An 11,669-nucleotide genomic window follows, 5' to 3' on the forward strand; every position below is an offset into this window, starting at 1 on the left:
GATGCCTTTGCGATTCCCAGCTGGCATGAGTTCCGCAATTTTGCGGACGCTGATGAGGCTGTGTATCTGTTTTTCTTCTCGGACAAGCCGATGTTGACGAATCTGGGGTTCTGGCGAGAGGGTTGATAGTGAATAATGGATTGTTCATGGTATATACAAGTACATCGCTAATTCCACGTAACAAACGAGAGTATATCAGATATCACCGCCGTGTCCGCGTCCTCACCATGAACGAGCACGGCCGCGAGGAAGACACAGATGGAGACGCAGGAGCCGTCTTCCCCCGTCGTCGCTTGCGATCGCCATCTCCAGCACCTTGCTCGATAGTCCGTTTCAACGCTCCCAATACCGGATGAACGGATGCTGCCCGCGGCGCATCCTGCTCGTGCTCAAACGAGCAGCTGCCGCGGTTCCCCCGTTCGAGAACGTCCAGTGTAAACTCTAGATACTCCTCCGCGATAGCCCGACACTGTCGAGCGGCGCACCACACGCCCTCTAGACCGGTCAAAGACGCAATCCCCCGCTGACACCCCTCCACCGCATCGCGCAGTGTCTCCTCATCCTCCGTCAACCGGATGCAGTGCATCAAGAGGATCACGCAGATGAAGAGCGTCTGGCCGTGCAGTACCAGATAATGCGACAGGGGAGCGACCCGGACATAGCCCTCTGTCAAGCTGATACAAGCCATCGACGCCTCGAAACATCGCCTCATCGCGCGGTGCGTACCCAGCGGCGACGGGCGGTGCGGGTTGCTCATCAGCGGCCGGAATAAGAGGATGACCGTCGCGGAGTAGCTCGACTGCAGGACGCTGCGCTCTATGAGCTGAGCTTCCGTCATGTCTGGTGCGACTGCGCCGATATGCTCGTGCTCCCACTCCTCCAGCTCCGCCGTGAAGCGGTCGACCGTTGCGCGCAGCTCGGCGTGGTTGGCTGGGTCGCGCCAGCGCGCGGCATTGCCGACGGAGTTGCTGATGCGGAGGACGCGGCCGATGATGCGGCAGAGCCAGATCATGGCGATGAAGCTGGGGTTCGTCTCGGTGGGCGAGGGGATTTCGACGTCACAGTCGGCATCTTCGATGGCGAGGGGACGGCCCAGGTTCATCGAGAGCAGTCGGTCCATCACGTAGAGACACCACCAGACGCGGCGGCGCACGGTTTGCTGATCGCTGGGTAGATGGAACTTGCAGGGTGAACGCTGGACGTTTGTTAGTTGCGGCTCTCCGGTGAAGGGAAGGATGCTTACGTGCAGGCCCATGTCCTGGCCGAGTCGCACGGCGTGGCTGAGCATCTTCCATGCCTCGCGTGGCATGCCAGTCTGCGAGAGGTGGATGCTGAGAAGGGCGCGCGCCATGACGGTATTCAGGACACCTGTGTGTGGGGGTCTCTGTGTAGCGTCGCTGTCTAGAGCTCCTGTCGGCGACCCGGTTAAGAAGGCTGGGAGCGAGCGGATAGAGGATATCGCAAGTGAGAAGAAATGGGTGCCGAGATCAATTCCCTGGTAGCGCCAGCAGTCGGGGAGTGTGTATACCGGGTCCGTAGGGGATAACTGTGGCGATGCGACGGCCAGCACAGCATAAAGCAGACATAGCGACTCTTCTTGACTTGTACCGCTGGCACCGCCGCCTTTCTGGGCTAGCAAATGCTGAGCGTGACCTCTGAAGTCCTGCTCGCAGACTATGGGAAAGAGGCGATGAATATTTGAAAAGTATCTCTCAATCAGAGCGTCTGTCAGGCTAGCAGGAGGTAGCTCACCAGCCCACCACCCGATGGGCGAAGACGCATTCACAGCCGGAGAGGTAGCAGAGCTATCGAGCACCGACTCTTGCGGATCATAGCCCTTGTTCGCAAGTCCAGTCTGGATACGCTTCCGCAGGCCGGCACAATTATCGACAATGCAGACGGTGGCTCCGAGACCGACATATCGTGTGTCACCATTTTTGTCAACTTCCAGCTGCCCAAAACAGTCGGCATAAGTTTGTATATGGACGGGCTGGGGAACTCGAGGCCAGAAGGAGGGATCGATGGCGCTGGAGAGGAGAAGGTCTTGCAGGTCGGGTGAATAGACCTCGTCCAGTTGCAAGGGCTCTGTATCCGTCACGCCAGGGGGTACTTCTACATGCGGATGCCGGGCTTCGAGCCTCGGCTGTTCGTCCTGTATCGTCGGGAAAGAAAATGATTCTCGCTGCTGCTGCTGCTGCTGCTGCTGCTGCTGCTGCTGCTGCTGCTGTGTCTGATTGCTCTGGACATCGACCAGCTTAGCTACCATCTCCTCCAGCGATCGCAGTCGAGTCCCAAACATATCACTCCTGTATGCGTCAGTAGATGTAGAGACATACCCCAGGACACATACGATTCACCCTCATCCCCCCGTTGTACCGTCGCGTCCGGGTACGTGCACTGAATGCCGTAGCTTAGACATGGTTTACACGGATCAGATCCATCGCATTTCACCTTCTTCTTCCGACAGGACTCGCAGGCGCGCCAGACCCGTCGGCGATGCTGCGGCGGACGATGGGCGTTGGCCTGGGAGATGCGTCGGGGTGTATCTACAGTTTCTGACATGACTTGGAAGTAGCATAGGCAGGCATCTGAGTTGCAGACCGGAAGGGGAGACGGAGATCCGTTGGAGATGGCAGTTGAGATAGGAGACATGGCTTATCTGCGCTATGGTAATGCGGGGAAGCAGTCGGATCCTTCCGTGATAGCTGGCTTCATGGATGGGGTGTTTAGATATACTACGGGTTCTTTCTGATAGTAATTCTGCATACTGATCTTGACTATGGTGCAAGACTACGGCACTCCGTAGATATGCACATATACTGCATCAACACCGAGACAGTTGTATACTCACGGATAGTGGATAACCTGTATCTCATTTGGCCCAGCCGATCTTTGCTGACTTGAAAACGGACTACACTAGTCAATACAGACTGCTATGGCACTAGCGTGCTGGGGTATGGCGTTGTTGTATCAATTTTTGTCATACCCTGAAGCGATCTCCACAGATAAAGGCATCTCGGGATAGACTCATCACTGGTCAACTTGCTGAGGCCGCGACACATAGTCCCATTCCCCATTCCGCGTTTTGATATCTTCAGAACCTCCCGCGGCGAGCGTCGGCACATCCGATAGAGCATCCTTCAGCTCCTGGTGCATCTAGATCTCATTAGACCAGGTACTTGCAAGGAACTGGGCACAACGAACCCTACTCGCCAGTCTCTCGGTCCCATCGCAAACTCCACGCCTCAGGGCATACAGCTCGTGAATTGCCTGCCGCAGTTCTTCGTCATTGGCTTTGTTCAGACGGCGTAACCCCTGGAATCGGTTCGCTGTTGGCTCGATGAATTCTTTCGAAACCGCGTTGTAGATGTGAGACGCTTTCGCGACGAATATGAATCTGATCTTCATGGCGAGAGCATTCTCCCACAGGTCCTATCAAAAGTCAATGCAGTTCATTGTATCTGACCGTGGGCGTTACCTTTTTGATCAGGGGATCCTTCAGACCATCCCTGTTGCTCATGGTGTCGTATACCAGCTTGCTGCGGCTGACAGTGTTGCTGATGATGGCATTGAGATCAAGGAGGAATTCCATGAATGTGCGGATTAGTCCCTGCAGTTCCATGACCTTTTGGATGGACTCTTCCACAATCCGTGCAACTTCTTCCTGTCCGGCTGTTAGTTATCCAAGACTATAGAAGGATGCAAAGCAGCTAACTAACAATGGACTTGGACTCGGTGCTGAGATGAGCCACAGCCGTCTCTAGCTTTGCCTGCGACACCTCAAGCTCATGCAGCTCCCTATCTCTCTTTGCCTGGGCTTCTTCCGCGCTGTACAGCTCTGCACTCAGGCTTCTGTAGTGTACGTAGCCGACAGCCAAGAGCACCGCGCCTCCCGCAACGCACTTGAACATCTTGCCGATGATGCTACCAATACCACTGCAGGACACTGAGCCCCTAGCGTCAGCAAAGACCCTTTGGAACCTGCATCGAACGGGCTCACAGACCAAGATCAGTAACCATCTCATCATACCGCTCTCGTCGCTCAAGAATCTTGTCGTATTTCTTCTGTCTCTCCCGCGCTCCCTCCTCCACGATCATCTGCTGCTTCTCACTAAATGTCCTCTCAATTTCATACTGCTTGATCTGATCCTCGGTCTCTTGCTCCTGTCTGCGCGTGCGGCCTATACCCACCCGGTCAGCGCGGCCGCCATATCCAACACATACACTCACCAAGTTTCGCCTGCAAGGCATAATGCAGCGCCTTGGTCACCTTGTACCACTCCTCAAACGAGGTATCGATCTTCTCCAGCTCATTTCTGCAGTCCGCAACGAGCTCCTCGCCCCGTTCCACCATGCCCAGTAGATACTCATCTCTCGCTGCGGTCTGCTGCGCATCGCAGAACAGCAGGAGTTTCTCGATCTAGTCGCAGGGCTTATTAGCATACCACCGCTGAAGGGACAGACATAGCAATAAGATCAGTAGAGGCAAAGATAGATACGTACCAGACCCCCAAGGCTTTCGAAATCTCATCCGTCCACGCGGCCACCTTCTTCATCCCCCCGGGCCGTGAGACGGAATGTTTCTTCGCCGGGCATCGGCGCAATAGGTGAGGTTCGCGGAGAGCATCGGCCCATCTGGGAATGATCAGTCAGCGGAGGCTTGAGAATGTCTATGTGCGACGCACGGCAGCCCCGGGGCCCTCCAGCTCGATACCGGTCACGCTCGGCCTCGTCGTGAGAAGGATACACTCCCCCCAGGATGGCGAGGCATTCCGGGCCGGCACGCAGGGACTGGCTCCAGTCTTGGTCTTTGTCGGGCTCGATCTCCTGTTCGAGAGATTGAACCTGGCTGGTCATTGTGTTTGTCTGTGGGACGAGCATGGTGTGATTGGGGGATGTGTCTGAGGAATGTGGGTGAGTGGTGCAAGTGCCATATAGTGTGGTCTGACAGCGTGCGGTCATGATTACTCCCAGACATCATAACATCATACTCTCGGGCATATTACAGGATCAAATCAACCAGTGAGATGTGAGGGCTCTACGCTGGCGGTCAGCATGGACTCATAAGGTAGACACTCATGCTCTATTTCTAGTCTATCAGGCATAACGCATGATTGCATCAGAACGTGGATAATCAACACAAATACAACAACAGGCTAAAAGAAACATAGATACATCATTTTGGATATCTTCACATCATCAACCCCTACTTCTTCAGACCCAGGAGGTTGATGCTCTTGGGGCGCTCAATGGGCAGACCCAGGGCCCGGTCCCAGATCAGCTGCACCAGCGGGCCGAGGGCACGGCTGACACCGAAGGTGACGGTGTAGTAGAGCGGCTGCTGGAAGCCGTAGTGGTAGAAGAGCACGCCCGAGGCGGCGTCCACGTTGGGGTGGGGGTTCTTGGTCTGCGTTTGTTAGCATCTCCACATACTTCTCGTTGCAACTAGTGCGATACTATGATAGGGGACAACGTACCTTTCCGTGCTCGGTCAACACGCCCGGAGCAATTTCAGAGTTCTTCTTGACCAGCTGGAAGACGGGGTTGGCCTGGACATCGGGGCGAGTGGCGGCAAAGTCCATCAGCGCCTCGAAACGGGGGTCGGGCTTGCGCAGAACACCGTGTCCGTAACCAGGAACCACCCGGCCCGACTTGAGGGTGTCCCAGAGGTAGGTGCGGACATCCTCGTCGGTGAACTTGGTGCCGATCTTCTCCTGCATGGCGAGGATCCAGCGGAGGACCTCCTGGGCAGCGAGACCGTGCAGGGGACCAGCAAGACCCAGCAGACCGGCACTGTAGCTGAGGAAGGGGTCGCTCAAAGCGCTACCCACGAGGTGGGTGGCATGGGCCGACACGTTACCACCCTCGTGGTCGCCGTGGAGGGCCAGGTACAGACGCAGGAGGTCGTGGAAGTCCTGGTTCTTCTCGCCGCCCTTGCCGAGGAGCTCGGCGAAGTTGTAGGACCAGTCCTGGTTGACGTCCAGCGCCTGGGTGCCGACGGTGTCGACCTCGTTGGGGCGGAAGACGAGGGCGGCAACACGGGGAATCTTGGCCAGCAGGGAGATGCAGTCGTCAAAGGTGGGCTCCCAGTAGTCGGCCTTGTTGAGACCCTTCTCGTAGAGCTTGGCGAACTTGGACTCGGTGTTGAGGGCGGCGACGGCAATGGAGAGCTGGGTCATGGGGTGCATGTGACGGGGGAAGGACTTGATCAGGGTCAAGATCTCCTGGGGGAGATGAGACTTTTCGGCCAGCTCGCGCGAGAAGGCGCGGACCTGGCTGGTGGAGGGGACCTGACCGGTCAGGAGCAGCCAGAACATGGCCTCGGGGACCATCTCGGTGCCGGAGGGGCCCTTGGGCAACTCCTTCTGACAATCCTTAATGGTCTTGCCGTGGAAGCGGATGCCCTCGTTGGGGTCGAGGACGGAGCCCTCCCAGAGCATGGATTTGAGGCCCCGCATGCCACCGATGACATTGGAGACCTTGACCTCGCCGAGGACGTCATCGCCCTGGGCCTTGACCTGCTGCAGCAGCTCGCGCTTCGCAGGGATGACGGCCTTGAGAGCGGTTTTGAGGTCGGGTTCTGTGGCGTAGGAGCGGCGCGCCGAGTAGGCGAAGGACTATCAATGTCAGAAAGTTCATCCTTGTATCCAGAGGATTTTCAGGGAATTGAGAGATCCTCTAGGGAACGTACCTTGGCCAGCTTGGAAGCATGGCGGGGGGAGCGCATGGACATGGCCATTGCGTCAATTGCAAGGGATGAGAGGTGAGGATGTAGATAGACGATGGATGGAGAAGAGGAGAGACGGATGCGGAGTGAAGAGACAAGATATAAACGGTAGAAGGATGAGGGCCGGAGAAAGCGGGAGAGAGAAAAGGAGAAGCGGAAGAAGAACGAAGGATGAAGGGAAGAAGAAGAACGACGATGCGCGACCGGACGGTGAGGATCATCGGTTGGCCGCGGGCCTTGTTCGACCGAGGCCCGTCGGATATCCCAGGCTATCCCAATAGTATTATTAGTCAGGGTTATGATTGTTATTACTCTAGGATTGTTGTATTATAATGATTGTTATTATTATGATCATGACTCTAGTTCATCTCATAGCCCATCATACGATATATACATCTCTTCTGGTGATTCTCTTGGACTCCATAGTGTATTCGGTCTCACATGCGGAGTATACGGAGTATACTAGTCCTTGTATAGTCCCACACAGCGGGTTCCGTTTCCACCCATATGGACAGAATAAAGTATAGACGTACTTCCCTCCGATAGACTAGCAGACGTTCCTAGATCGCCAAATCTAATGAGTAAGGCTTCTCATGTCACTAGATTCATGATGATTCATCGAAGTGTCCGACAGACCAAGAGGCAACGCAGGCGAAGATTATATAAGCCGGACAGAAGTGCGGGGTAACCCCAATCCGGTTAGCGTACCCCAGCCATTCGACACCTGATCTATCAGGCATCCACAAGGCATCATCAGGCACTAATCAGGCACTGCTCAGCCACACACTGTGGCTGACGGCTGACACGCCCCAAGGCGGTCAGCCCTGATTGGCAAGACCCCCGCCAATCAACACCCCCCAAAGAAAAAAAAAATAAACCGCCCCGCCGTTATCAATTTTCGCCTTCTCACCATCATTTTGTCTTCCATCTTCATCTCATCTACCCTTCTCTCTCACTTCTTCCTCCTCTCCCTCTTCCTCTCCCTCTCCTCTCCACTCTCCCCTCCTGTCGTTGTCTTTTTTCTTTCTTTCTTCTCTGTTTTGCATTATACCCTTCTTCGCAGCGTCCTCGGACGTCCGCCTAAAAGTTTGCATTGTCCTTTCATCTTAGACACGAAGACAACGACCAGACAATATCACTTTTCCCCCCCTCGATTCCTAGATATGCCGCATTCGGAATCGCCCGCCATGCCTACTATGGTCGCCAAATCCTCTTCCACCGTCCCTCCCGCCCCGGAAGACGTCGCCTCTCTCTGCAACACCATCTTCACTGCAGAGACTTCGCAACAGTCCCTCGATGCCGCCTACGCCCTGACCAACCTGCTTATTCAGAGCGTCGGCTGCCTCGGCTTCCAGAAATATGATATCCTTCCTCAAATCAAAAAGGCCGCGGCCGATAAGAAGAATGGCGCCCGTCGTGAGAGTGCCATGCTGATCCTGGGCGCCCTGTTCGAGCGCTTCCCCCGCGAACACCCCCTCAGTGAAGTCGTCTTTCTCCTCCAGGACGGTGGAGTTCTGCATCTCGCCTTCGAGGCCCTCGCCGACAAGGGTGCTGTCGTCCGCGAATCCGCCCAGTATGCCATCGATGCCCTCTTCGCCAACCTGCGCCCCGAGGCCATGGTGAACGCCCTCCTCCCCGCCGTGTCCGCCTACCTCAGTCAGGGCACCGGCAAGTGGCAGGGTTTCGTCGGAGCCTACTCCCTCATCGAGAAGATGGCCCTCAAGGCCCAGATGGGCACCGGTTCCATGGAGGAGGAGCGGGAGAAGGATCTCCTCCGTGAAGGCATGGGTAAGACCTTGAAGGAGCTGATCCCTCTCGTCGAGTCCGGCATGCACGATCTCAAGAACGAGGTCGCCAAGAGAGCCATCAAGGCCATGAACGCCCTGACCACCCTCCTTTCCAACGACGACGTCGCCCCTCGCATTCCCCTCCTGATCGAAACCATGGAGAAGCCGTCCGAACAGACCCTCCAGAAGGCCATTCACGCCCTGTCCCAGACCACCTTTGTCGCCATCGTCACCTCCCCCGTGCTCGCCTTGCTGACCCCGCTGCTCGAACGCTCCCTCAACTCCCCTACCACCCCCCAGGAGACCCTCCGTCGCACTGTCGTCGTTGTCGAGAACCTGACCAAGCTGGTGCACGACCCCTCTGAAGCCCGGACCTTCTTGCCCAAGCTCAAGCCCGGTGTGCAGGCCGTCAAGGACCGTGCCTCCCTCCCCGAGGTGCGTGAACTGGCCACCCGTGCCCTCGACGTCATGGAGAAGGCCATGAGCGACAGCAACATTGCGGCTGGTTCCGTTGTCAAGACCTCCCCGGAGGAAGTCCTCGCCGTGCTGGAGCCTCAAATCCAGCAGAACGGTGGTCTCGCCGTCCCTGAACTCCACACTCTTTTTGGTCTCGCCAAGAGCTACATCTCCGAGATGGTCCGCGAGGATATCAACACCCGCATGCTCGACCGCATTCCCGCCTGCGTCGGCCCTTACCTGCGGGGTTTACTGCTGGAGGACAAACATGAGGCCGTTTCGGCCGCCGTACACTCCCACTTCGTGGAGGAGGACCACCGCAAGTACGGTCAACCCGTCCCCGATGACCCGAACGAAGTCGAGATTGTCAACGCCAACTTCTCCCTTGCCTACGGTGGTATGCTGCTGCTCTCCCACACCAACCTCCGTCTGCTCAAGGGCCACCGGTATGGTCTCTGCGGTCGGAACGGTGCCGGAAAGTCTACTTTGATGCGCAGTATCGCCAACGACAAGCTGGAGGGCTTCCCTCCCCAGGATGTCGTGCGCACCTGCTTCGTGGAGCACAACCAGGGTGAAGACGCTGATCTGAGCATCCTCGAATTCGTCTCGAAGGACCCGAAGATCGCCGAGACTGGCAAAGAGCACATTAGCAAGGTCCTGCTCGAGTTCGGCTTCACGGATGGCCCCGACGGTCGCCAGTCGCAGCGCGTGGGCTCTCTTTCGGGTGGTTGGAAGATGAAGCTGGCCTTGGCCCGTGCGATGCTCATGAAGGCTGACGTCCTTCTGCTGGACGAACCGACTAACCATCTTGACGTCGCCAACGTGAAGTGGCTGCAGGAGTACCTCAAGAGCCACACCGACATCACCAGCTTGATCGTCAGTCACGACTCCGGCTTCCTCGACGAGGTCTGCACGGATATCTACCACTACGAACAGAAGAAGCTGGTGTGCTACAAGGGTAATCTGGCCGACTTCGTCAAGGTGAAGCCGGAGGCGAAGAGCTACTACACCCTGTCCGCCTCCAACGTGCAGTTCAAGTTCCCTCCCCCGGGTATTCTCGCCGGTATCAAGTCCCATACTCGTGCCATCCTCCGCATGACCAACTGCTCGTACACCTATCCCGGCGCGAGCAAGCCTTCCCTGACCGATGCGTCTCTGACCCTGACGTTGTCCTCCCGCGTCGCCATCATCGGTGGTAACGGTGCGGGTAAATCGACCTTCATCAAGATGCTGACCGGCGAGACCATCCCCCAGACGGGCAAGGTCGAGAAGCATCCCAACCTGCGTATTGGGTACATCAAGCAGCACGCTCTGGAGCACGTCGAGATGCATCTGGAAAAGACCCCCAGCCAGTACCTGCAGTGGCGTTACGCCAACGGCGATGACCGCGAAGTGTACCTCAAGCAGACTCGTATCCTCACCGACGAGGATAAGGCTCAGCTAGAGAAGCCGGTGGATCTCGGTGATGGCCGCGGGCCTCGTCGCATCGAGGCTCTCATGGGTCGTCAGAAGTACAAGAAGTCTTTCCAATACGAAGTGTAAGCTCCCCAATCTTTCGACATTCGTGTGCGGTACTAACTGTCATAGTAAATGGGTCGGCCTTCTACCTAAGCACAACACCATGATCTCCCGCGAGACCTTGCTCAACCTCGGATTCTTCAAGATGGTCCAAGAGTTTGACGATCACGAGGCATCCCGTGAGGGTCTGGGCTTCCGCAACCTGGATCCCAAGGAGATCTCCAAGCACTTCGAGGACGTCGGTCTCGACCCTGAGATCGCCAACCACAACCAGATCTCCGGTCTGTCCGGTGGTCAGAAGGTCAAGGTCGTCCTGGCCGGTGCCATGTGGAACAACCCCCACTTGCTGGTGCTGGACGAGCCGACTAACTTCTTGGACCGGGACTCCCTCGGTGGTCTGGCCGTGGCCATCCGCGACTTCAAGGGCGGTGTGGTCATGATTTCCCACAACGAGGAGTTTGTCGGAGCGCTCTGCCCGGAGCAGTTGCACATTGCCGACGGCAAGGTGGTCGGTCGGACCAACGCAGCCGTGTCGCTCGATCGCTTCGAGGACAGCGCGGCCAACTCGCCCCAGGCGGGCACTCCGGCGGCCACCTCGGCGGCCACCAGCGCCGCGCCGTCCGCCGTCAACTCGGGCGCGGAGGACCAGGGCGAGCTCAAGTTCAAGGCGAGGAAGAAGAAGAAGCTGACCCGTGCGCAGCTCAAGGAGCGGGAGGCGCGTCGTCGTCTGCGTCATCTGGAGTGGCTGCAGAGCCCTAAGGGAACTCCTCGCCCTCCGGACACTGATGATGAGGCGGAGTAATAGGCATGATGTTTGATGATAGACTGTATATGGTCTGATGTGTTGGTTCGTTTTGGTTTTGGTTTTGTGTTTTGCGGTATATAGAGGAGTTTTGGTCGTTATTAGAGTTCCCTTCGTCATTCTGACTGCATTGAATTCACATCTGTTAATTTCTTCCATCTTTCTTCTATATTAGGGCCCAGGGCTGCATGGCGAGGTTGAGCTGCAAGACACGAGGTAGTTTTGGTGGGAGCATGGCTGTCATCGTCGTGTAGTCACTGCTTATTTCGTCTTCGTATACATGCGGGTGGGATCTGTATATCTTCGGCTGTATACTTAGCAGATGACCAACTGTCCAATGCACCGGCATACTCTCTGTGAAGCCTCCTGTATCCTAATA

General features: G+C 56.6%; 4 protein-coding genes across 4 annotated transcripts; 1 reads left to right on the forward strand and 3 right to left on the reverse strand.

Annotated features, from left to right (window-relative positions):
* Nucleotides 1-202: 202 nt before the first annotated feature.
* On the reverse strand, nucleotides 203-2,652 carry ATEG_07117 (uncharacterized protein; the record flags this gene model as incomplete). Its single annotated transcript, XM_001209803.1, has 3 exons — nucleotides 203-1,195; nucleotides 1,244-2,306; nucleotides 2,351-2,652. The coding sequence occupies 3 exons, from the start codon at nucleotides 2,650-2,652 to the stop codon at nucleotides 203-205; spliced, it is 2,358 nt and encodes a 785-aa protein (XP_001209803.1).
* A 378-nt stretch (nucleotides 2,653-3,030) lies between these two features.
* ATEG_07118 (uncharacterized protein) lies at nucleotides 3,031-4,881 on the reverse strand (the record flags this gene model as incomplete). The annotated part of the gene is made up of 8 exons (XM_001209804.1): nucleotides 3,031-3,156; nucleotides 3,205-3,432; nucleotides 3,479-3,664; nucleotides 3,720-3,936; nucleotides 4,001-4,181; nucleotides 4,225-4,384; nucleotides 4,446-4,635; nucleotides 4,715-4,881. The coding sequence occupies 8 exons, from the start codon at nucleotides 4,879-4,881 to the stop codon at nucleotides 3,031-3,033; spliced, it is 1,455 nt and encodes a 484-aa protein (XP_001209804.1).
* A 325-nt stretch (nucleotides 4,882-5,206) lies between these two features.
* On the reverse strand, nucleotides 5,207-6,739 carry mcsA (putative citrate synthase Cit1; the record flags this gene model as incomplete). The annotated part of the gene is made up of 3 exons (XM_001209805.1): nucleotides 5,207-5,407; nucleotides 5,478-6,617; nucleotides 6,692-6,739. 3 exons carry the CDS (start codon nucleotides 6,737-6,739, stop codon nucleotides 5,207-5,209), a joined length of 1,389 nt encoding a protein of 462 aa, XP_001209805.1.
* Nucleotides 6,740-7,914: 1,175 nt separating this feature from the next.
* On the forward strand, nucleotides 7,915-11,290 carry ATEG_07120 (putative mRNA-nucleus export ATPase (Elf1); the record flags this gene model as incomplete). The annotated part of the gene is made up of 2 exons (XM_001209806.1): nucleotides 7,915-10,508; nucleotides 10,558-11,290. 2 exons carry the CDS (start codon nucleotides 7,915-7,917, stop codon nucleotides 11,288-11,290), a joined length of 3,327 nt encoding a protein of 1,108 aa, XP_001209806.1.
* Nucleotides 11,291-11,669: the final 379 nt, after the last annotated feature.

Source organism: Aspergillus terreus, genomic scaffold, assembly GCF_000149615.1.
Source record: "Aspergillus terreus NIH2624 scaffold_10 genomic scaffold, whole genome shotgun sequence".
In the NCBI taxonomy this organism is placed as follows: domain Eukaryota; kingdom Fungi; phylum Ascomycota; class Eurotiomycetes; order Eurotiales; family Aspergillaceae; genus Aspergillus; species Aspergillus terreus.